Below are 26,448 nucleotides of genomic sequence, written 5' to 3' on the forward strand. Positions count from 1 at the left end.
CTGTATCTTAAATTGTTTTGTAGATTTCTGATTTCAAGTTACAGTGTAAATGAGCAGATCAATATTTCCATGAAACTTAAGGCTTAAATCTTACTATGACTCACTGACCACAACACAAGAAAGATTTCACAATATTTGCTGTTTTATTCTACTGTAGAATAAAAATCATGTGTAAATACCTGATTATTTAAAGCATGCCCTAAAAATCAAGGGTTCAAAATCTACTTTTTCTCTTTACAAATTCTCAGAGTCTTGTGATTGACTTCTAGGAAGTAGAAGTCAGCAAGGGGCTGGTTACACAGCAAAGCTTAAACAAGTCTATAAAATAGCAAGGCTCTGCCCATCAATATACTAGAAGAAAATCAAAAAGATTGTATGCAACTTGATGAGCCAGTCCCAACCTAGTCAGAGGCTGTATTACTGGCACCTCAACCATCTTCCCAAACACGACTTCAGTTCCTTCTGGGCTCCTTATTTTATTCCTTCAGCTGCCACTCCGAACTGGATTTATCTGCTGGCATATAATTCCTCACAAGCTTAAGTATCTGGTTTTTTGTTCACAGTTGATCAGAAGAATTATGCTAGGAAGGGTTACATGGGAAATTATGCAAGGCCAAAGTGATGACAGCTGGGAAAATGATAATGGACAGGCTCCTTGTCAAAGGTGGAAGCTGAAAAAGCAAATGAGGAAATGTCTTACCCGCCCAGGCAACAATGGAAGTGCCTACTAATAGCCTTGAGTCATTAGGAAGTGGGGATCCCTAGTTACAGTCACAATCCAATGCTTAAGGAAAGTATGCACTGAATGTATTTTAGAGTGAATTCATTGAAAAAAATGGTGACTATTTTGTATTTAGTTTTAAATGTTTCAAAAGGAATAAATAATAGTAAACTAGAAAATTCACTTATGTTGGAAAATCTCATCTAATGACACTGGAAAAATGAAACATCATGGTATTAAGTACTTTGTACTTCTAATTAGTGATATATATCTATATATGTTTTCCAGGCATAATTGAGTTAAGGGATTATTGGAGAGAGTGCCAGATTTTTTAAAAATATAAAGTTAGTGGGAGTTTCTGCAGCTGGGACCCAAGTAAAGGCTCCTAAAAAAAGGCTTGACAACCAACAGATGAGTTGAGACAAAACACTTGTCTGGGGATTTATGAGCAAGAGGGTGGGGAGGCTTTGTGTGTTGTAGAAAAGACAAATAACTTGGGGAGTAATTGCTAGAAAAAAGGCAGCTGGGTGAGGGTCTAGGGGTCAGATAAATGTTGAGGGTGAAGATGAAATTTACGACTTCTTCTCAATGATGTTTATTGAGATGCTGGTGTGAGCTGCTGAATTCCAAACACATGAGATGCCACTTGACATCAGTCCAGCCCTTAATATCATCCAGAGTAAAACATAAAAAATGTTAAGCTGGAAATTAACATATTTCAAAGGGGTGTGATTTTTCCCTTGGTGGTATCTGACAGAATTGTTTGGAGCCTTAATGAATGACATCCCTGGACCTCTCTTTCCTTGTGTCACACTTTACTGAATGCTGTCTGTACGCTTCATGCCTTAGGTCACATGGCCAGGTACACTGCCATCCTCAACCAGATTCCCAGCCACTCCTCCTCCACCCGGACCATCCAAGGGCCTCCTGGGGAGCCTGGGAGACCAGGTGCACCTGGAACCCCTGGTGAACAAGGACCGCCAGGCACACCAGGCTTCCCCGGAAATGCAGGCCTGCCAGGGACCCCAGGAGAACGAGGTAAGCTGGGTCCCTTCCCTCAGAGGAACTCTTCTGAGGTGGGTGCAGGGAAGCAGAACATTTCAGCGATGCTTATACAAGGATAAAGTCTGAAACAATGGACCTAAATGAACTCTGCCCCATCTATTCTCAGTTTCTTGTTTATTTATCTCTGAGATTGAGAAAATTGAATGATCTGCCCAGTGTTTATCAAGAGCCACATTTAGTTGTATGAAAGAGGAGGGTCAGAACCCCCAAATCACCTCTGAGAGGCATGTGAGCTAGTAAAAGATATCCACTCTAGGTGGATGAAGTCAAAAAGGGTGCCCTTTCCAGTTTGAAGAATTAGAAAATGATGCCACCCTCTGACCAAACAGAGCATCACACAAATGTCAAGGCAAGCGGAGAACTCACTCTGGTGGTTCTCTGGTGCTTTATTCGTGCAGTGCCCAGCCTGGGCAATAGTCAGTGGCAGTCCTGAGAGGAGTCATGAATTGTGAACCAGTATATCGTTCACATATTCCTGTATAGACCGTGTCAGCTCTAAACTTCAAATTAAAATACTGTCGGTGGCTCATCTTCCTATTGTATCAGGCAACATTTTGTTTAATAGTTCATGGGCCAATGTTTTGTCTTTCCCACTAAAGTTTCATTAAAATAGAGATTCTACTTAGCCTTTTCTTCTATCATCTAAAGGTCTTAGAAATATTGTATAATACAAATAAGACTCTTTTGACTGAATCTATAGTTGACCAAGATCTCCCATTCCAGAAGCAGATAAAGGTGTGAGAAGGTCAGGGTTGCATATTAACCATGAAGAAAATGATGGAAAAGAGAAATAACTGATCATTTTCTAAAACACAATTTGTAGCACATAGCCTTGGGGAAAAGCTAACTTTTACCTGTCTGCTCTGTGAGGCATATTCGTTTTGTGGGATGGGTAGGATATATTCCTTTTATAAAATTTGATTTAAAATACAGATTACAAAAACAGTATTTCATGTTTATTTTGACTCATGCCAACAGGCCTTGTGCATTTCTGCCTCTGCACTTTCGTACACATTGTTTTCCCTCTTTGGAAATGTCCTTTCCTTCCTTTGTCTTCTATACCTCTTTCTCTTAGTTCAAGGCTCGGCTGTCTCATGCATGAAATTGTTATTGATCACTCTAGAACCCAAATGTCTCCACCCCCATGAATACCTGATGCCCTTACTGTCTTTCCTTTCTGTTTTAGCACTAATAAGGCCTTAGCAAACAGCTGAATTGCTTTGCACAATGCTTTGCACTTAATAGGTGCTTACTAGATAGTTGTTGCTTTAATTGTGACCCAGTTCTGATTTTTTTTTCTGAAAGCTTTTCCCTATGTCAGGGCACAAAATCAGCAGATATAGAAAATGGCATAATTCTCTCTCCCTCTTGCTCTTCCTCTTTCTTCCTCTCCTTCATTCTTTTTTTTTCTTTTTTTCTTTCTTTAAAAAAAAAAAAAGAAAGAAAAGAAAATGGCATAATTTCCTCACAACACACCAAAGATCTGGCAGCCTGTAGTGTGGCCCCCTCTGTCATCAGGGCATCCTCTAATGGTGTCGGTAATGAAGTAACTGTGACTCAGTGAGCACAAAGCCAGCACCTGAGTCACTCCCAGCAAGTGATAAGTTCTCTTTGTTCTTTCTGGGAGTCTTAGCCCCACTCTTGCCAGACTGAGTCTCTCCTGCTCTGCAAATATGCTTGAATAATTAGACCACAGAAAAATAATCCAAAGGTTCTCGAAGGGCAGCCCAGACAACCTTTGGAAATACCAATTTCCATGACATAATTTTCTTTGCATACATACTGATGTATATTCTAAGGAGTACAGTAGACAAACAGCATCCTGTATTTCACAAAGGTATGAACGATGACAGTAAGGCAAAAAGTGAGAAATGACATTTGAGCATGAAGAAAGGTGATTTGAGATGATCACCACTTGAAGGGCGTGATTTGGAGATTACTGTTACAGGTCAGGGCTTGCAGGCCAGCATCCAAGGGGCTCTTCATTCCTGGCAAAGGTATTTCCGCCTCAACTGGGATTCGCTGCTGCAAGGTAGGCAGTGACATTTGGTTCTTAGCCTTGGGATCCAAATACCCAGGAAGGATTAAGAGAGGAAAGGTCTGTCTTTCCACTAAGTCAAAACAACAAAATTTAAAACTGAAGTCTTCGGCTGTCTTTTCTCTTTCGCATTTTCTGTAAAAGGAAGCATATGAAGATATTGAGGTAAGGCCCAAAAGACTCAAAGTCAGCCACCATCAAGACTTGAAATAAGAGCCAGAGACTGTTTTTTTTTCTGCTGTATAAAATATGATTATCATCATTCTTGATAAAACAGTGTTATAAGGACACAATATTGTAATGAGTAAAAATAAGAACGATTATTAGGCAGTGTAATAAATGCCTAAGCACATAATAAACTACAAAAGCAACATTATGAGAAATATGGCTGTGGAGTGTTCTGGCGTGAACACTGAAAAGAGGCTCACTTTCTGCATAGACTTCCTGTGAGCCTCAAAGAGTCTTCCTAAAAAAAAATTAACTACTAGGTATCTACCCAGAGGAAAAGAAGTCATTATACAAAAAGATACTTGCACGCACTTGTTTATAGCAGCACAATTTGCAAGTGCAAAAACGTGGAACCATCCCAAATGCCCATCAGTCAACAAGCGGATAAAGAAACTGTGGCATAGATGGATGATGGAATACCACTCAGCCATAAAAGAATGAATTAATGGCATTTGCCGTGACCTGGATGAGATTCGAAACTAGTATTCTAAGTGAAGTAACCCAGGAATGGAAAACCAAACATTGTATGTTCTCACTCATAAGTGGGGGCTACGGTATGAGAATGCAAAGGCATAAGAATGACACAGTGGACTTTGGGGACTCGGGGGAAAAGAGTGGGAAGGGGCTGAGGTGTAAGACTACAAATAGGGTATAGTGTTTGTATATTATAAAATATATAATATACAAATTTACATATATTTTGTATATTACATATTTTACAATATATAAATTATATTATATATTTATGGGAAATGGGTGCACCAAAATCTCACAAATGATCACTGAAGAACTTACTCATGTAACCAAATACCACCTGTTCCCCAAAAACCTATGGAAACCAAAACATTTTTTTAAATTCACAACTCCATTGAGTTTGGATAATTTTTCATCAGAAGTGCCCACTCTGACTTTTCTATTCTGGCTTTTCAAACTTTTAAAAATGTGATACACAGTTAAAAAAAATACATTTAACATCATGATGCAATATTGCTTATGCATGTGCATGAATGCAAATGTATATAACTGGGCAAAAGAAATTATTCTTACCCTTCCTGTTATTTCCTGTTTATTTTTCTTTTGCTAAAAGAATGAGGAGAGACCTTGGGTTTCATGACCTTAGTTTGAAAAGCATTATCCCCGTACAATATCTTTGGTTAACCCCATCTTTATCAGGGAAATAGCAAAGAATATGCACTTTTAGAGAACAGAAGAAAAATTATGGATATTCCTTTCATATTAGCAATGTGATGTACATGGCTTTTCGCGACTTAACTATCTAAAAGAAGATGCACGTTGACTCTATCTGCTGTCTGTCTCTCTCTTCATTAACCCTTTGTCTCCTTTAAAGGCTTTTTCATAAGTTTGTGTGGAACAGTTTTTAGCTGTCCTCTGATACAGATTGTAATAGACAATTCTTAGAATTGAAGGATTCAAAGGGATTCTGTGTCTAATGTTGTTCAAGTTTTCTATCTGAAGCTTGAACTCCCTCTTGGATTTGTCTAATTATTGGCACCTACCATTGAAGAGGCCTCATTTGTGTAACATCATGCTTTATATTAAGCAGCCTGATTTCTCACCTGCTTTTCCATCACTTGTTCTTTCTCTGTTATTATGTCAAAGAAAAGCTATTTTTCCATGGGATTCTAGTTGGTTGCCTCTCCCCATTAAACCTCGTACTGTCTTCATGTAAATGGTTCTGTATAACCTGGCTTCTCATTATCCCAAAATTTGGAAGAAAGGATCAGCTCTGAGGTTCCTCTTTTGATAACTGAACCATGACAATCCAATGCTTTACTGGACAATCCAGTGATTGACTACTATGTGTCAGTCGCTATTCTGACCTCAGCTCACTCTCCAGTCACAGCCGTGGGTGATTCCAACCAGATTTCCGCAATTACAGATCATTTTCTATTTCTGCCCTCTGCATATCGTTCCCAGATGATTCATCTGTTTTTGTTTACTCAATTTATTTAAATGTTCATTCTCTACACTGGTATCTTGATCCATACATTAAACAAGTCATCAATAAGTTTGTTGGTTTATAGTTCACATAATTAAGTTTATTTACTTGAAAATTTTCCTGATTTCAGTGTTTTTTTTTTTTTTTTTTTGGAGATGGAGTCTTGCTCTGTTGCCCAGACTCGAATGCAGTGCAGCAATCTCAGATCTTGGCTCACTGCAACCTCCGCCTCCTGGGTTCAAGTGATTCTCCTGCCTCAGCTTCCCAAGTAGCTGGGACTACAGCCATGCACTACCATGCCTGGCTAATTTTTGTATTTTTAGTAGAGATGGCATTTTAACATGTAAGTCACGCAAGTCTCGACCTCCTAACCACAAGTGATCCCCCGACCTCGGCCTCCCAAAGTGCTGGGATTACAGGCACAAGCCACCATGCCCAGCCTAATCAGTTTCCATAATCCCCCAAAATTATTGATCAGAGAAACCATCTAATCATCTAACTAACCTAACCATCTAAAGAGTTTCATTTTTAGATTGTATATCTATAACAGCTGGAATTTATGTCTGGCTTATCTTATATGATAAATCAGCAAATATTAAATGCAGAGTTTATGTAAGGTTTTTTGGCTTGGCAGATAGACAACACTATTATTTACAGCTTTTCCTTATTAGGCTCCAGTTGCATCTGCCAAGTATTGCGCTGGGTCCTGTACACACTACCTCATTTGGGTAAAGTAGAAGAACTGGTTTGAATAAGGAAGGAATACGAAACATTGCTGAGGGCACAAACTGGGAGATGGTAAATGCTAAATGAGTTATATAGAATGTAAGGGAAGATGTCAGTGTGGTCTTTGAAAAGAACGGGTGCTCACATTTATTAAGCAACTACTATGTGTCCATCACTAAGCATGTTATGTAATGCTCATAAAAATCTTATGAGATCAGGATTAGTTCCATGCTTGATGAGGAAACAGGCTCTGCTAGATTGTTAATTGTCCAGGATCACGCAGCGTAACAATAGGGGTCTAGAATTCAGATCTGGATATGTATGATTCCAGAATTCCTGTGCTTGCCAGCTTCCCTTTTAATTAGCTGTTTGATCTTGACTGCTTAAGCTTAAAACCTAATCTCTGAATCTCCGTTCATTCATTCAGTGGTACTTACTGAGCATCTACTTCACTTCCAACTTGTGTTGGTCACTGATGACGTGGTGGCAAACAGGGTATATCTTTCCTGACTTTCATGGCAACTTACTGTTTAGTGGGAGACAGATATTAAGCAAACAATACATGAATCATTTAATTTCAGTTGTAATAAGTGCAATGAAAAAGTAGAGGATGATATTGGCATACAAAAGGAGACTCTGACTTGGTCAGTGATGTTTTAGCTGAGACCTAGAACTTTAGTAGGAACTTGCCATAGCAATAATAGAGCTGGGGAAGAGCATTCGAGGCAGAGGAGGCGACAGCACGTGCAAAGGTCCTGAGGTAAGAAAGGACTTGAAACCTCTAAAGCAGTGATTCTCAACTCTAGCTGATGTCAGAAATTATTTGTTACGAATGGGGACAGGGCTGAGAAGCAGTAATTCTCAACCCTCTCCCCTTTGACAACTAATTCCTCATGTCTCTTTTAGAGTTCCAAAATAAAATTCATAGATATTAACTATAACCTATCTTCACATATCATATAACCAACAACGCTAAATAGATACATAAGAATGTTCTCCAGTGTAGTACAAAGGAGAACTAAAAGGGAAGTAATTTATAGTCAAATAATTTATTCCAATATGTATTTAAATGTAAAAACAACCTCTAATCATTTCAACAACCAGAAGTTCTTCTACAAGTATTAAGAATGTCTCCTAGGGATGACACTGCCCCTACTAAGCTCCATTGTTTTGGATAAGAGAAAGAAAGAATAGCATTGTTGGAGCTTGGTGAGTTAAAGGGATAGTAAGAATTCAGGAGGAGGGAGGCGTAGACAGAGGCCGCAGCATGCAACCAACATTTTGTGAGTCTGGGTAAGGAATTTGAACTTATCCTAAGAGCAAGGTAAACATTCTACAATTTCTGCTTCAGGACGCCATTTGAAAGACCTATGTCACTCTGGATTTGTCTCTGTTGTGTTCACAGTGGTGATCTACTAAGATAATGAGCACATGATTATATTATGCAAATAAATGTAAATTATCTTGTCCTCCTTTTCCCACACACTGAATGGCAAACAAACTCCTCCAAGCAAACAAAAGTAAACAAGGAATCGACTTTCCTTTGAGCACCATGAATAGGTAACACTCCCTTTCAGAGACTCAGAAATGGCAGCATGGGAAATGGTGCACCCACACAAAAACTCAACCTGATTCCCTAATGCTCAGGTTGAGCTGTGAGTCAACAGGACTCAGACACCTAGAGAGAAAACTGAGTTCCAGATTGATTTTAAAGTTGGGAGAGAGAAGTGGGATATTCCTGGGGTTAAAAAGGGAGCAGCTGGTGCCAGGAAGTGACAAGGCCGAAGAGGACTCCTCTGCCTCTGATTTCCCAGGGGAACTGTCGGGGCTCTGTAGGGCTTCATATCCTGTCTACAGTTCCATAGAAGCAACAGAGCTTGCAGAAAGGATTGAGCACAGGGAGCAAATCATTCAGGAAACATGGATGAACAGTAGTTTGGATACTTCACTCCCAAGAAACATGGGCCAGCTCTACAGAAAACCAAATGCATCTTGAGGCAATCACACTTTCTGAAGAAGGAAGGATTCCAAATGCCCCTCCAGTTCTGGTTCACCTGTACCTTCTATGAAGGAGAATTTGTCATGTCATCCAATACTTGTGAGGCCAGGGAGCTATTAAAGGGACGTTGCAAGCTGTTTCCAGCACATTCCAAAATAAGTGAGAAGGGAAGAGTCAAAAAAAGAAAAAGACCATACCACTTCTGAGTAAAACCATAGCACTTCTGAGCCAGGAATACTGCAATGGTAAAGATCATTTCTGTGAGATTTCCTAATGCCCCTTGTATCCTAGCTGGTTCCTAGAAAAATTATCTCTATGGGACAGATCATCTTGATTAAAGATTGAGTGCTGCTAGAGCTTTATGATTTGCTAATTGGCACTTAAATATTTTCAAGTCTTCCCTGTGATTTTGTATTACAGTGGATATTCAGTTGCATGAGACATGTTCTTTCTTTTTACTGCTGTTAAAAATTTGCTAAAATAGGTTGGTGGCGGTGGCTTACACCTGTAATCCCAGCATTTTGGGATGCCAAGGCAGGCAGATTGCTTAAGGTTAGGAGTTTAAAACCAGCCTGGCCAACATGGTGAAACCCTGTCTCTACTAAAAAAATACAAAAAGTAGCTGGGTGTGGTGGCACTTGCCTATAATCCCAGCTACTTGGGAAGTTGAGGCAGGAGAATCCCTTGAATCTGAGAGGCAGAGGTTCCAGTGAGCCAAGATCGTGCCACTGTACTCCAGCCAGGTGACAGAGCAAGACTCTGCCCCAAAAAAAGAAAAGAAAAAATCTGCTGAAATACTGTTGCCTTCTTTCTTCTTTGATTCCCCATCCCCTGCCTCTCATTTCCTGAAGGATGAAAAAAATAGTTTTCTCTTTCTTTTTTCCACCCAGTACTTATCTGGTAAAGTCCAATTTGAATGCCCTTCTGAACAAGACCTTTCTCTGCAGGTTTAGTGAATTGTGTTTTCCTAATGTTATAGTCATCTTGAGGCACTGACAAGGAAGGTTCTGTCTGCTTTTTTTCCTTCTTTGCATCATCTTTTATTGATTTTTTCCTATTACAAAGTGGCTGCAGGAAGAAACTGCATTAGTGATCTATTAATGTGTAACAAATTACTTTAAAACTTAGTGGATTAAAGCAACAAATATATATAATGTCCATTTTTATGGATCAGAGATTTGAGTTTTATGTGGGTGCTCTTGGCTAATAGTCTTAGATGAAATTGCAGTCAAGATGTCATTTAGGGTGCCAGTCATTTGAAGGCTTGACTGGAGCTGGAGCAGCTGTTTCCAGGATGATGCCCTCACAGAGATGTTGGCAGGAGTCTCAGGTCCTGGCTGACTATTGGCAGGAGGGCTCAGTTGCTCACCTTGGATCTCTTCATGGGGTTGGTCAAGAGTTCATTTTCAAAGCATGGAGTCTGCTTTCCTCACAGCCACTGATTCGAGAGAGAAAGCAAAGAAGAGTCCCCATTAGGATTTTGATACCTAGTCTCAGAAGCCCAAGCTTGTACTTTCACCACATTCTATTTGTTAAAAGGGAGTCAGAAAGCCGACCCACGCTCAAGGAGAGAGGAATGGGCTGTACATTTTGGAGGGAGGCATTTGAAAGATTTTGTGAGTGTCTGTTTAAACCATCCCACTCTTCTAAATTAAAATAAGGCCTTCTGGCTGTGCATTGCAAAGAGGGAGTGATGCGTTCATCCATTGAAATTATTTCCAAGCCATATGACGTCTGCAATGCTGAGTAATTAAGGGCTCTTGTGAAGAGTTGGCTTACTCTGCCTGTTTTCGCCATTTATGTTTGTTTTCTCTCCTGTATTCTTTTAAATCATCCAAATGCCAGATGTAGGTTTTCAGAGGAAAATGCAAGACGCAGCTTTAAGCACTTTAAAAAAACAGTAACAATTATTGGGAAAAAATGTTTTTGAAGATTTTCTTTTGTGTTCCTGTTTCTGAAATTAATTGTAATTAGAACAAAATCAGTTTTCAAAACAAACACAAAGAATAAGAGAGAAAAGCCATTGACAAATTAAAATTACCATTAAATTATGTTCCCACCCTTTATAATTAGTAGAATATGACTGTTACAATAATAGACAGCTGTAACTGGTGTTTTGTCTTGTTTTTGCCTTGGAAGCTTATATTATTATTTCTGTAGGTTAAAAAAAGGGTTTTTTTTTAACCTCAGTTGGAAAGTCTGTTAGTCAGTTTTAATGAATATTTGATAAATCAATGGCTGATTAATCCTACTGCATTAGTGTGTGACACGTATCATTCAATATCCAGATAGAGTACACTTTCTTGAGTTGGCCTTTAATGACTTCTTTCTGTTCATCTTTTTTTACCAAGGAGGCTACGTCATTCCCCAAAACAAATTTTAATGTACATTTTTCTTTTATTCCTCATAATACATGAAATACAATAGTTATTTCATAAATCATAACTAGTTTATGGTGTTGATTACCTCTTGGCTAGCTTTTTGACCGCCATTCCTCATTCACCCTCAAGCTCTAATAAAAGCAAAAGCCCATGTGGATATAGTGCATCAATCCTGAGATGTCGTGTTAATTGCAAATTATCGTCACGTGGACAATGTAAGCAATTTCCTTTCAGGCCGTCATCGTGTAATTTAACCAGAAAATCATGGCAAATTTTCTACGAAGGACATTTCATTTTACTTGATAACAGAAGAGAGGGAGAGAAAGGAACTCGTTTTTTTTTTTTTTAATGTAGGGATGCATTTTTTCATTTTCTAAATGTTCAGGCCTTGAACATAAGTAAAGTGGAAATATAATGCAGTTCATATGATAAAACTAAAGCTGTTTGTATTAGCTGTGATAAACCATTTTCAGTGAATTTTTTGATATGGCCTTTGTAGCAATGACTGCAGTAAGTTAATATATCAAAATGTCTTTTCAGAGGAGGGTAAAAATATGCAGAGAAAAGATATATTAACCCTTTCCATTTTCATTGTTCTAGATTTGACTATGGCATTAAATTACTATGTAAATATAGCAAAATAGATTGACTTTCCTGAACTTCTTTGCTAGTTTGGAAAAACATGATGAGTATTGTTGATCTGGGATGTGTTTATCTTTTTTTTTTAATTTTACATTAAGTTCCGGGATACATATGCTGAATGTGCAGGCTTGTTACATAGGTATACATGTGCTATGGTGGTTTGCCGCACCTGCCAACCCATCATCTAGGTTTTAATTCCCGCTTGCATTAGGCGTTTTTCCTAATGCTTTCTTTCCGCTTTCCCTCCACGCCTGGACAGTTCTTGGTGTGTGATGTTCCTCTCCCTGTTTCCATGTGTTCTATTGTTCAATTCCCACTTATGAGTGAGAACATAATGAGTTTTTCATGCTGATCATGAAGGGCTCTTGGTCACAACACATTTTGTTTTAAATTCTGTAGACCCTGACTCAGTCTATCCCAATGCCTGGACACAGCTCACTTTTCCAAGACTGGAGAGCATCATATCATTTTCCAGTTCTGCAAGGAATGAAGACCAAGCTCCAATTTACATGTTATCAACTGGCCAAATATTCACGCTGAACCTGAAATGTTCATTTTTAAGCTATAGAAATTGGCTCCCTTTCCCACTAATTTTGAATAATTTATGGTTTTCTTAATAGTCAATAGTGGAAGGAGAAATCATCAACATTTTGTAGCAGAAAGTAATAGACTGGCATTTGGCCTGACATTCTCATGTACCAGTGAGGTCATAGCATCAGCGGCAAAACTGGGTGAACAAAAAGCCCAGATTCCTGTTGCCTGATTTAATGCCCATTCCTTCCTGCCCCTCACCTGCAGCTGTAAATACTCAGCCTGCAGGCTACACTAGGCTGGTATGCACTGATGAACTTTGCACCTCATTTTCTTCTTCTCTCTCTCTCCCCTTCTCTTTTTAATGTCCGCTCTTCCTACTTCTCTTTCCTTCCTACTGCACTTCCTCCCTCTTGTGGCCCACATTTAGGTGAGTCTGTGGGAGAGGCAAACAACACAAATACCAAAGGACCCTCTACCTATGCTATCTTGTCTGATGGCAACTAATAGAAAGACCTGAAGTGCTAACCCCTTTGCCTTGATCTTGATCTGATTAGTGGATTCCTTTGATCACTGAGTGGCCCCACTTAATGATTCAACCCATTTTCCTCTGGCTTTTCTGTGGCACTAGTGCAGGGTTTACTGGTAGAGCTAAGCTGCCTTATCTAATATGTTGTCTTGTAGCACCCAGAAGAAGCAGATCCAGGTTCTGCAGAACCTGAAGCTTACAACTTGGAGTTCGTCTTAAAGAAAAAGAATACAAAGTTATGAACACAAAATTAAGTAGGGGAAACTGAAGGTGGCCCTTATAAGTTAGTGTCCCTCCATAGTCTGGCACATCAAGCTTGTCATGCTCTGGCCCAGACTAGCCTTATATTTTGTCGCCTGTGAAATAACCTGGAAGTGCCAAAGCCATACCGAAACATTTCTGGTCCTCAGGCACATTCTGTTGTCTCTCACCTGCAAGCCTTTGCACATGCACATTCATCTGCCACAGTTCCCATCTGTCACTTCTTCTTTTTTTTTTTTTGAGACTAAGTCTCACTCTGTCACCCAGGCTGGAATGCAGTGGCACGATCTCAGCTCACTGCAACCTCTGCCTCCCAGGTTTAAGTAATTCTTCTGCCTCAGCCTCCTAAAGTAGCTTGGACCACAGGCACGTGCCACCACACCCAGCTAATCTTTTTATTTTCAATAGAGACGAGTTTCACCACATTGGCCAGGATGGTCTCAATCTCTTGACCTCATGATCCGCCCTCCTTGGCCTCGCAAAGTGCTGAGATTACAGGTGTGAGCCACCATGCCTGGCCCATCTGTCACTTCTTTATGCAGATAACGCCTGTTCTGCAAGATGTCATTTCAGGGGTCAGACATATTGGAAAGCCTCCTGCAGTCCCCACAGGTGCCCCAGTTCTGTGCTCTCATACTCTGCTGTAGCTGTTTTCATACTGCATTATAACTACTTGTTACCTGTCTGTGTTTCCTACTCCATGGCGACCTTCTACATGCAGGAGGAGTGCTTTTGACTCCAATTCCCAGTGGCTGATGTTGGGACTGGGCTAGGCAGTTTGTGTTGTTTGCCTTCGCCAGGCTTTAGCTTCAGGGTGCTAAGTGTCCAGGCCCCTTTGCCCTCTGCTCTTTGGCCAAGTCAGCCCAATGGGAGACCTTGAGGAGGACTGGAGGATATGAAGAAGGGCAAGCCCCGCCCCTGCCTCTTCTGCAACTCCAGCTGTAGCCACAACCCCTCTGCGCTTCAGTTTCTACTGGACAGTCTCCACCTCTGTTTCTGGATCCCCAGAAGGCCCTGCACTCTGGATCCAAGTCACACATTTCTTTCTCATTGTCTCTACACTCCTATGAGCAATAGTGGCTCCTTGCTGTTGCCAATTTGTAAGTTACATCTTTGTTTGGCTTCTGAGCTTTTCCGTCATTCGTGTTACCAAGACTCTGTATTAAATTCCAAATTTCGTCTTCCTGAAAGGTCTAGAGTGGTTTCCATTTCCTGGGCTGAGCCCTGAATTATAAAGGCACAGTAGATGGCCAGTTGTCATATGAAAAAGACAATAGGAAGAGGGGCCTTTAGCAATTATTTATAAGGTTTATTTACATGTAAAACGACTATGAGTTCTCCATCCCTGTCCATCTTAGTGTGAAGCATGGAGCCCCAGAAACTGGTACTCGTCCTACAGACCATACATGCAGAAATAGCAGAGCTTAACAAAATGCTGACAGTACTTACTGAATTGAGTCCAGTTAATCTGCCTTCTTGGAACTAGGTGCTAGGTCCAGTACCTTGCACTTAGTAAGCATTCATACAAACATTAAGCAAAGAACAGACTGTCCTTGCGAGCCATCACCAGCATATCCCAGGCAACAGACAATGTAATAGCACAGCAAACCTTGATCTATCATCTCTGTGACTTTTTGGTACAATTACAACAGAAGCATTCCCCAGGCCTTGCATAGCTTCCTTGGCATAAATCCTAGGAGCTCCTCAGAATGTCTGGGGATCAGGAAGGAGTGACTGTGCTCCATGGAGCAGCATGAGACTCCAGGCTGGCGGGGAGAGGCCAACAGGCCAAACAAAATAGGAAGCAGACAACCAAGGGCCAGTCCTCGGACATGTCAGTGTGAGCAGGATAAATCCCCTGAAAATCAACTGCAAATCTTGCTCAGGGTAGAGAGCAAGTATACAAATTGAAAAAAGCGGCTGAGGAGATGGGGTTGATAAACACAAGGGCTGACCGCTGAGTGTGAGGCCAGAGAGAATGTGCAGACACATTTGGCCAGAGGTTTGGGAAGCTGTAACTAATAGCAAGACAAGAAAGAGCCTTCAGGTCCAGCTTAGGATGGAGAGGCAGGGAGTGTCGTGGTTGAGCACAGAGGCTTCTGCACCCATCTGCCTGGGTTGAGATTTTGGCTCTGTTATTTCCTAGCTAAGGACAAGTGACTTAACCTGTCAGGATCCAGTTCTCTTTCAGGGTTAATAGTAGTGCCTGCCCTCTTGGCTCATGTGAAAACAACATGAGTTTGTTCATGTGAAGCAGCTGAGATCACACCATTATACTCCAGCCTGGGTGACAAAGTGAGACTCTGACAAAAATAGTAATAAAAAATAAATAAATAAAAGAATAACGTCTTAAATTCCTTGTTAATATATAATTGTATGTTTAGACATTTTCCTTTTTCTTTTCTAAGGCATTTCAGGGCTGGAATTTATTTATTTATTTTTTTGAATATTTTTGTGAGTCTTTCTCTCTTCTTACTTCGACATATGTTACAGATAATATGATTCCATTTATTTTTCTCTGTATGAGAAAATTAACCAGATTTTCTGTTCCCAATCTTCTCCACCTCTAGCTCTCTTTATGAATAAGCAAAAAAACAAGTCAGGAAACTATTATTTGGTGATTATTCCTAAGAATACTTTCCCAGATATCCTCTTCTGCCTGATCTATGTCTTCTTGTGAAGAATTAAGCACTAGGAGCCATCCTGCTCAAGATGATCCTGCACCATGAGGTTGGGAGAGGCCACTGAGTCACCACACTCTTAATCAGGAGCAGCCTGGTGTTAGTCATCAGTATATTTTATTATGTTCTAGTTCTTTCAGAATTAGTTATTCCCCATGAGAAATGTGACTCCAGTCCAAGCAGAGGAAGAGGGATTCTCGGCTACATTCTCAGATGCACACTGGGACACAAGCACTGACTAGTGAAGTAGCAGCTCTCAACTAAAAACTACAAACTCCAATTAGCTACTAAGCTAATACCCAGCAGGCTTCCATGGCCTGGGTTTCCGTCTGAACAACTCGATTAGCAATTGGGCATTACAAATTGATGAGTCAGAGTTAGCTGTGTGCTTTTAAAACTCAGATGAGATTATTACTTTTGAGAAATGTTATGGGCTCTTAAGAGAAGAACCAGGTCCTGAACAGAAAGTCACAGGCATGGTGGTTTGTGCCCTGAGCTGTCATGGAAGTGCTGGTCTTGTGTGAGCTCAGATAACACCATTAAAGTGACATACAATAGGATTGGGTGTTTGGGAATTCTAGCAATGAGTGGACCAACCTGGACGACTCCTAGTAAATAAGAAGAGCTTTTTAAAAGAGATGCCAGTCTATGTCTTGACTACAAGAGATTGTTACTGGGAGCACAGAAAATACCAAAGCTGCAGGTTAGGAACAGTCATTATATGTGCGGTGTAAAAACAAAAAACTAAAACCTGTTCCTCACCGAAGTCTTCTTTACCAATAATTTCAAGAACAAATACTATGTCAACACTTCTTTCTGGAAGTTACAAACTGAGATATTAAAAGTAATTATTTTTAAGTGCCAGCATCTTGTTTGTTGCATCTTCTAATTTATTGATCATGAATATGCATTATATTTGGAGTAAACAAATAGTTATTTGTAATTTAAAAATATCGTAAAGCCCTTCCATGCCTGCTACCTGTTAAGTTGGCCATTTTTCATTTACTTATATTTCTTTCTAGGCTTTGCCAATTCAACGTAATTTCTCAGTAGGTATAATTAAACAGAAATGCTGTTCCGCAGGCTGCTATTTCAAAGCATTTTTGTACATGAAAAACAGGCGGCAAATATCTTCTATGATACAAGCCAGGGTAACCCAGAACCCAGTTTAATGCAACCCTATCTTGGGCCTCAATATAAGTGCTCTCACCTTTCAAGTGATCTTGTGATAGGACCTGTTTAGATGATGATGTGTCAGCGTATAGGTTTCTTTGTTGTTTGCCTGTGAAAATGTATAGCTTGTTAATAGTACTGTAAATTATAAGAGGTCTGCTCTGTGGAAAAGAAACACGAATAGATTTAGATTTTTATAGAGCTGAATCAGCCAAATCAAACACAGGCTTTTCCGAAGCTTCCAAGTTTTAATGGAAACTCATGCTCTTCAGAATGTTGCTGCCTAATTATAATTCATGCCTTTTGCAGATATATTACAGGGTGGACCAAAAGGAAAATGTTAGACGTGTTCACTTGTGATTTCTATTGTGTTACTTGTAGAATGCCAACTGCATAAGTCGAATGGCCTGGTGTGTGCAGAGACAGGGCCAGTTCTTGGCAGGCTGTAGGACTTCAGTAGGAAGGAGAACAATAGACTTGCAGAATGGTAATTACAGGCCACACACTCAAATACAGAACCGGACTTCAACATGTGATTCTGCGTATGCTACCAGTGTCAGAATTTAATTTAAAAGTCCTGTGGTACTCATAACCCCAAACCAACCCACTTAATTGTCTTCATCAGAGAAGTGCCTTTGAACCCCAGAAATATTGAACTACCAAGATTTGATTTTATTTTTATTATTTATTTTTTTATTTTTTTTGAGATGGAGTCTCACTCTGTCACCAGGCTGAAGTGCAGTGGCGTGATCTCAGCTCACTGCAACCTCCGCCTCCTGGACTTAAGCGATTCTTCTGCCTCAGCCTCCCAAATAGCTGAGACAACAAGCACGCACCACCATGTCCAGTTAATTTTTGTGTTTTTAGTAGAGATGGGGTTTCACCATATTGGCCAGGCTGGTCTGTAGCTCCTGACCTTGTGATCCACCCGCCTTGGCCTCCCAAAGTGCTGGGATTACAGAGGTAAGCCACTGCCCCCCGCCCAAGATTTTATTTTAAAAAGAACTTTAAACATTTATTTTATTTTATTTTAAACAGGTCTAACTGGTATCAAGGGAGAAAAAGGAAATCCAGGCATTGGAACCCAAGGTCCAAGAGGTCCCCCTGGACCAGCAGGTAAATCTTCCTTTCTGACAAGAAACTGCAACTGTACATTTTTATATTCACTTGGCATTGCAGGTGAGGAAAATTGTCATCTTACATCCTCATATGTAACTGAAATGGCTGTATTTTTTATTTGTTTTATTGGGAGGCTTCTTGGTTAGTAATGATCCTCTCAATACACAGGACCAAAAAGTTAGAGCATATTCTGAGATCTTATTATTGGCGTGAGTTAGGATAGGATATTCTGTGGTATAGTAACAAATACGTCCCAAATGCTTAGTGCGTTTACACAATAAAGCTTTATTCCACACTCACATATCGTTTCATATGAATAAGGTAGCTCTCTTCCATCTCAGAACCCGTGACCATGGTGAATCATACAGCCTCCAAGAGAAAAATAAAGAAGGCACATCAGTCTGGGTATCTGGGTATGGTGGCTCATTCCTATAATCCCAGCAATTTGGGAGGCTGAGGCAAGGGGATCACTCGAGGCCAAGAGTTTGAGACCAGCCTGGGCAACATAACAAAACCCCATTTCTACAAAAAAATACAAAACTTAACCAGGCATGGTGGCATGCGCCTGTCGTCCCAGCTACACGAGAGGCTGAGGAGAAGGATCACATGAGCTCTGGAGATTGAGGCTACAGTGAGCTGTGAGGGCACCACTGCACTCCAGCCTGGGTGACAGAGGGAGACCCTGTCTCAACAACAACAACAACAAAAAAGAACAAAGGCACATTGTCTCAACTTCCTAAACAGAATGAGATGTCATTTTATTTCCATTCACATTTTATTGTCTGGAACTAATCACCTACCCCCAACTGAACTGCAAGGCAGACACAAAAACTAGAGGAATTTAAGGCTATTTGGTGAGCGCTGGTATTTCCAGCCATGATAATCTTACTGAATGAGTTCTGTGGAAGTTTTGAGTTTGCGTTTTATGTGCTTTTAGAATGGTCTCCAGATGAACACATTCGATATTAGAATTATTAGAATAATATGCAATCTTATTATAATATATATTTATAATGTCAGTCTTAGTGCATTGAGTAAAGTGCTTTACATATTTTTCTTTCCAGTCTATTACAAATTTTGGAACATACTTTTTCTAAAAGAGGTTCCTAATGCAATAGATTCATTTTCAGTGTAAATATTTGTGTTATTAGAGATAGTGTGAGGAACTGATCTAGCATTACACATTACACAGAATGGGTGGTTGGTGAGTGTTGATTGAGAAGCTGAATATATGAGAGCCACCACGCTGTTCAAATAGGAGGCGATACTTGTTCCCACTTTTCATTTCAGTTCTAGTTGAGAAATTCCTTTGGAAGAATGCCTTTTCAACACTGTTGGAACCCAGGCCTAAAAACAAACAAGCATACAAGCCAGAAAAAAACTCATACTGACAAATTTCTTAGAGTCACAAAAATTTTAATCCTCTTATTTTTACTCAATATGAGTTCTCAATTAATGTGCACTAGGTTAAAGAAATTTTGGATTAGTATATTGGGTTGAATTTCAGGCTTGTCATTTGTCTCCTGCAGGACAATTTCACACTCACACAAATTTAATTATTTAGGGTTATCCACCAGTACTGAATTACCCGGCTGTTCTAACTCAATGATGACATTGAACTTTGAGTGTGTTCATGTTTGTATCTGTGTGTGTACACGTTCATAGATTGGATTCATAAGGAACTGCATTGGGAAACAAAAACTCCAAAAAGCAAACAAGGTTGAGAATGGAATGTTCCTTTTCCTTTAATATCCAAGAGGTAATAGAAAAGAATACATTTTGTTTCCCAGTTTCCTGAGCTGATTAAAAGCATTGACCAAAAGCATTGACCTCAGGAGGATATGCGATTACACTGTGATCCTCTGCCTAGGAAATCTTGTCTAAGAAAAAGAACTCCTTGAGAAGAGAGAAAGAGGTTATCCTAATTGTCCTAAAAGTTGCTTCTTGTGAAAGCTAGTTTTCTTCTTGGTTGTTTCAAAACTTATCCAGTTGTGGCAAAAGACCAACTGTTTTCATCTATGGGTGCTTCTTAGGACCTTCAGGGGAGAGTCGGCCTGGCAGCCCTGGGCCCCCTGGCTCTCCTGGACCAAGAGGCCCACCCGGTCATCTGGGGGTTCCTGGACCCCAAGGTCCTTCTGGCCAGCCTGGATATTGTGATCCCTCGTCATGTTCTGCCTACGGTGTGGGAGGTAAGTGTCACAAAAAAGCCCCTCTTGTGGGCTTTGATCAATGTTTTACTATGCTTAGTACAAAAATGAAGAGAGAGTGCTAAGAAAAAAGTTAAATTGGTTATGGATGGGAAGCAGGGCTTGACCTCCTCACTTCCATAAATTATCTCAAGGCATTTTCTATAAAGTACAAATTGCTATAGAGGCTACTCCCTTAAAAACCTTAAGAGCAAATTCAAAATAACAGCACATCTAAGTCTTCACTGCTTCCAAATGATGACCTAGATAGACGTGCCCTCTGACATCATATTTAGCACATTTGTAGGACATGATTGAACATTATTTTGGGGTCTGCATTCTATGTGACTGCTGTGATGTGGTCAAGACCTCCCATAAAATTTTACTCTTGGTTTGGGGAAATGTCAAACTTAGAACTTCTCCTGTAATTAAGAGGGCTCCTTAGATTATTTTCAATGATATCCTGCAGACCACTTGCATTTTAGGTGACCAAGGATAGTTCTGAGCAGAAACAAAAGTTGTGCCTTATCACTAACTACTGGACTGAAAGAGTATGCTTCCTAAAATCACCTGCAGCGTGCATGCTGGTGTGCTGTGCAATGGCCCCTTTTCTGATATAGTCGCTCTTGGAAGCAACAAGAGAGAGGCTGAGGGACTGCTGTGAGGCCCTGAACTTGTTAGTTAATGGACCTACAATTTTCTGCTTCAGTAGAAATTTAACCTTAGTTATCAGAGGAATTGGTCAACAACGTTTTGCTGATGTGTTTTTCTCTGTTCATCTTTTCCCTCCCTGTTGTCTCAAATACCCCTATCCCTTATTAAGATCTGATCCCCTACAATGATTACCAGCACTGAAGTGGAAATCCTCCACTCTGGTTACATTGGCCCTGGCATTTGACTTTGGATACAGAACTGTCCTGTCGACCACCACCACCAAGCCCCTGCCCCTAACAATGGACACCCTGCTTCCCTGCCTCTTCCGCATCGCTGCCTTCCCATTTTCAAACCTCTTGCCCACTCCATTCCAAACATGATGGCGTGATAACATTGGAACCCATAAGCAAATCATATATGTCTATTTCAATAGACACTGACTGCTCCATGTCAGGCTGGATAGAGGTATATGATTGTGTGCCAAGAATTTATCCCAGACTCCCCTGTGTGACAGCTCCGTAATGAAGTTACTTAACTGTGCCTCCTTCTCCTTCTTCTCCCCATACAGGGATGGATGGGCATCTTTCTCCTTGACCACCCCACTCTCCCTTCCTTCCCTGGTGACCTCCCCTCCCTGCTATCCCCTGGTGATGGACTTCTAACATGAGATCGTTTTTTAAAATTTCTAGTTCTTTTATAATTTTGCTGAGTTTTCAGGGTTTCTTCTGTAAATAAAACATATAATATTTAAATGGTTGGCTATGATTCTAATTTTCTAACAATTTCTGTAATGTCTTTCCCTTTGTCCATTTACTAACTGTCTGAAACCTTATGGGGAAGGTTCAAGGGGCGTGGTGGATTAAGATACCCACTGCTTTTTACCCAGCAGGATATCTCTGTGTCTCTAAGGACCCAGGTGAGGGGAGAATATCAATTTATGATTCTGGGGTCCAGCAAGTCCCCACCCCCACTTTTCCTCTTTAGCTCCCCATCCAGATCAGCCCGAGTTCACCCCTGTCCAAGATGAGCTGGAAGCTATGGAACTGTGGGGCCCTGGAGTCTGATAGCCTCAGAGGAAATTTGAAGACCACTGCAAGAACTCTTAAGGAACCTTGTTTGAGAAAATATTGTTATGTGGTTTGTATGCTACTTTGGGGGGGGCTCACTTCAGCAGCCTAAATCTCCTCCTTGGATAATGTTAATATTATTGTTGTTATTATTAACAAAAAAATATATTTTTTAAAAGTCCCCTTAATCTATGACTTGGTAGAAGTGATTTCCTTTTGGTGTTTTAATGGTATGTCAGATAATTTGTTTTTCTAGAGAAAAATGCTCAAAGAGGAATTGGGAAAAATAAATTGAACTCTGGAATCTTCTCTCTCAAGTCCTAAAATGAACAGATACGATTGTGTTTGAAGGAAATATGGCCCTGGCAGGAAAAGAATTCAAAGAGGTTCAGAGATGATACCATATACTCCTACTCCCTGTAGGAATAACCTTGCTGATTTAAAAAAAAAAAAAAAGGAACATTATTGGAGAAACTACCTCTTGTTTAATTGATCTGTCCAACTCTGAGATCACTTGGCAACCGGTTTCACGGGTATCCAAAAATAAGCATTTGGATGTAACCTTTCTGAATTTGGTAGTTTTAAAAATAGATTTAGTTCCTCAGTGGTTTTAACTCACGTGAAATAATGACTTTCCACCAGCTCTAATGTAAGAGATACAATTTTGATGATCAATTTATCCAGCAGTGCGTTCCAGGGGTTGCCTCTCCTTATCTACAGGGATTACTCTGTACATGCAGATAAGTTTTTGCAAACCTATTTTCATTTTCTTTTGTAAGCAAATAAAACTTTAAAACAATGTATGTGGATTCTTTTTCCTGTATTTCTAAGTATCACCTTAAGCTTTTGTAGTCTCAACTGAGTGTCCACGAGAAAGACAACAGTTGTCATCCTTTAGGTAAGCATTCAAACTTTTATTCATTCATTTACTCATTCATTCACTCATTCATTCATTCATTCATTCTGAGTGCAATAGAATACAGAAGAAGCAGTTGACTTGGGACTAAGAGATCAGCAACATTTTATTATTCATTAAATGTTTACCAATAGTTGATGGAGGAGCCCACCTGTCTTTGATATTGAGGAAAGCCTGAAAACCCCTAGAAGGCAGAGTGGAAGTGAGGTGGAATCTAACAGACTCTAATCCTTAAACTATGTCTTCTGGTCACAAAGGAAAACTCTAGGGATTTGAGAAAGATTTGAGTTCTATTATGTGCTAGTTGAAATAGAAATGAAAGAGAACCATAAATTTAATGTGTGCACCTTTTCCTCTGTGACATCTTCCTAGTAACAGCTAACTTTAAAAAGTAGGGATAGGACCATTTACAACTAGAAGCTGGATTCTTTCTGGATCAGGAAAAGGCTAACATGAAGGATGGTGTCTGTCTGATCACCAGGTTCTCTGACTTTCTGCCCTTCCCATAGTCTCCTGATCTTCTTTGAAAATGAAAGAAGACTTCATCTGAAGGATTCAAGCAGTCTACTTGCGTGACTTTGGGGGTGAGGGGTGGTCTAAGCAAATCGTTTTTTGGTGTCTTTGCAGGGATTGAAAGAAGACAATGAGCAGATAACCAACAGCCATTCCCTTTCAGTTATGGTGTATGATTCCACCTGAAAAAGCAGGAATTATGGGAAGAAAAACTTGTCTACGGCCCATCAAGATAGCCTGACCCAGAGTCACCTAAGAGAACTCTTCCACCCTAAATGACTGGGGTGTGTAATCAGTCGCTTCTTTCTCTTTGTCTCAGATTTCTTAGCCCATGACATTTAATAGCGGGTATAGAGAAAGATATTCTATACATTTTAGCGTTTGGCCATTGGAAACAAAGTTGAATACCATGTCACTAAGAAGACTCTCGAAGTTTGCTTATAAATGGTGAAGTATAAACTACCAGAGATTCTAATTAATTCACATCATTCTTGAGTTGTGCAAATACACTTGGCTTTGATTTTACTTGGTGATCTAAATTTGTTTATTTAAGCTGCAAGAAAGTTACATTAGTTTGGAATGTGTCATCACTTGGACCCAGCATATCAGACTGATATTGAGTGAAATGTTAAAAAGTGTAACTCAGATTCTGGATTTTCGAGTTTACAATACATTGCCTGTAATAAAAGCTGATTTTGAAGTGCATTTTTATTGACTTACTTTAGCAGAAATACACTTATATCTTAATTTATATTTTATAAGTTGATACTGTTTTCTAAAAGTAATAAAGCATCATTTCATAAAAAATACATTAATCTTTAGAATTCTCATCACATGTTACAAACTCTCTATTTCTTTTCAGAATAATCATTTTAGGATAGTATTTTATATTCAGAAAGACCCCAATTTAATTCTAGAACAACTCTTTCTTCCTCTTTCTTTTTTACCTCTCCTGCCCCACCCCATCCTTCCATATCAAATATTACTGTGAACCAGGGAGTGTTTTCGTTCTGGGGATAAACCAAACCATGAACAAAAGAGATGCGGGCTCTGTCCTCATGGGGCATCCTTTCTGTTACTAGAAAAAGACAGGAAATGTGTGAACACACTAGCAAAATTAGTTATCAGATAACATGAGTGTGTTCAGGGTGGTAATGGCTGTAGACAAATTAATCATCAATCATGATGAATATGAAAGACACAGATAAGGTCCTAAGACAGTAATAAGAAAGGAGAAATAAAGGAACATCTGCATCCACCTCTCTGAGGGGCTGACATTTAAGTTGAGACATGATGAGGTCAGGTGTTCGAGACCAGCCTGGCCAACATGGTGAAACCCCGTCTCTACTAAAAATACAAAAATTATCTGGGTGTGGTGGCACACACCTGTAGTCCCAGCTACTCAGGAGGCTGAGACAGAAGAATTGCTTGAACGCAGGAGACGGAGGTTGCAGTGAGCCGAGATTTTGCCATTCCACTCCAGCCTGGGCAACAGAGTGAGACTCTGTCTAAAAAAGCAAAAAAGAAAAAGAGAAAAGGTGTGGGAGATGGATTCAAGCCCAGGGTTTGTTAAGTACAAAGGCCCTTTGTCAGCAAGGTAGGTGTCATGTTCAGGGAACGACAAGCAGGCCGATTGGCAGGAGAGTGAATGGAAGAGTGAACAATAAGACTGAAGACCAAAGCAAGGGAGACTGTGAAGTTATTTGCATTTTATTTTATTAATTTCATTGGAAGTAACTGAGGAGCTGCAAACAAATGACATGATCAAGTGTATGTTTCAAGTTAGTAAAGGAAAATTGCTCTTTCATGGAACCACACTGCTGCATTTATGTTCTGAAGGTGTCACTGTGCAGTTATAGGCCAAGTTATCCCAAGCCTATCCCAAGAGCTTTAAAGTTGTATCAGGTTGGGCTAGGCTATCCAGTCGTAATAATCCCTAACATCTCAGGAGCTTAGCACAATACACACTTACTTCTTGCTCACACAACAGAGCAGGGCAGCTGTCTGCCACGTCTGGGCTCAGTGTCCCACATTGCTTCTGCCTTGGACACTTCCATATCAACATGCACTCCCTTGATCACCAAGGCGAGAGGAGAGAGAACATGGAGACTCATTGCCCCAGGCAACCTTCAGAAGCAACACACATGATTTTCACTCATGGATCTTTGCCCTAAGTAAATCACGTGACCACATTCAATGGAGTGGAGAAGTACAACCTTCCCATGTGCTAGGAGACAGAAGAGAACCGGAAATATTAGCAAGAAAAAATAAAAGCTACTACTTATGTTTTAACTCATTTGAACCACCCGACAACCCAAGAGCTAGTTCACTATCATCCTTATTTTGCCAGTAAAGAGATGAAAGCATAGAAAGTTAGGTTACTTGTCCAAAGACACACAGTTAGAATTCACAGACGTTCTGGCTCAAGATATCCACTCCTAACCTCTAGATTTTTCTGCTTTAAATATTGGGAATGCTTCAATTTTAATGGGAAAAAGGGGTAGAGGTAGGGCTTATTAAAGTGCAGACCCCTGAACTCTGAAGACTGCCCAAGGATTCTGTATCAGTTACCTGAGTTGAAAACTAGGTATGTGATTTTCCTTTTTTTCAGCCAAGCACCTCGGTGATCAGTAAGCCACAGCTCCAGAAACACTATTTTGAGAGCATTCTGTTTACATGGTGGAGAATGAGTTGGAGGGAATTGTAGCAGATGAGAAAACATTAGTTATGCTATTGTAGTGAACAAGTGATAGATAATGGAGAACTGATTTAAAATAGTGGAAATAACGGGTCTTATTAATCAACTGGAAATGGTGGAAATGGAGGTGAGGAAAGGAAAATAGGATAACTCACGTTTCTGGCATAAGCAACTGGGTGGATAGAGATAACATTTTTCCTGCTGGGAATTACAGATTTGGGATAATGAGGCTTAAGAGTTCAGTTTAGAAGACAAACTGAGTTTGAGGTGTGTAACAGGGAAGTTAGAGCTTGGGAGAAAAGTCAGTGCTAGAGGTAAATTTAGGAGTCATCAGCATGTAGGGTGTATTTAAAGGCTACG

General features: G+C 40.1%; 1 protein-coding gene across 4 annotated transcripts in view; it reads left to right on the forward strand.

Moving 5' to 3' along the window:
* The window catches only part of COL14A1 (collagen type XIV alpha 1 chain), a 257,258-nt gene extending 233,163 nt beyond the window's left edge, over positions 1-24,095 (forward strand). For 3 of the 4 annotated variants that reach the window (XM_032252681.1, XM_032252674.1, XM_032252687.1), the window contains exons 45-48: positions 1,571-1,759; positions 17,974-18,051; positions 20,088-20,243; positions 21,879-24,095. In XM_032252681.1, coding sequence (XP_032108572.1) covers positions 1,571-1,759; positions 17,974-18,051; positions 20,088-20,243; positions 21,879-21,958 — 503 coding nt within the window. In that variant the 3' untranslated portion in view covers positions 21,959-24,095. Of the gene's footprint in view, positions 1-1,570; positions 1,760-17,973; positions 18,052-20,087; positions 20,244-21,063; positions 21,435-21,878 lie in introns of those variants that run through there. The other variant, XM_032252695.1, reaches the window with a different exon arrangement.
* Positions 24,096-26,448: the final 2,353 nt, after the last annotated feature.

Source organism: Sapajus apella, unplaced genomic scaffold (assembly GCF_009761245.1).
Source record: "Sapajus apella isolate SASKATOON/1434 unplaced genomic scaffold, GSC_monkey_1.0 scaffold3, whole genome shotgun sequence".
NCBI classification, from domain to species: Eukaryota; Metazoa; Chordata; class Mammalia; order Primates; family Cebidae; genus Sapajus; species Sapajus apella.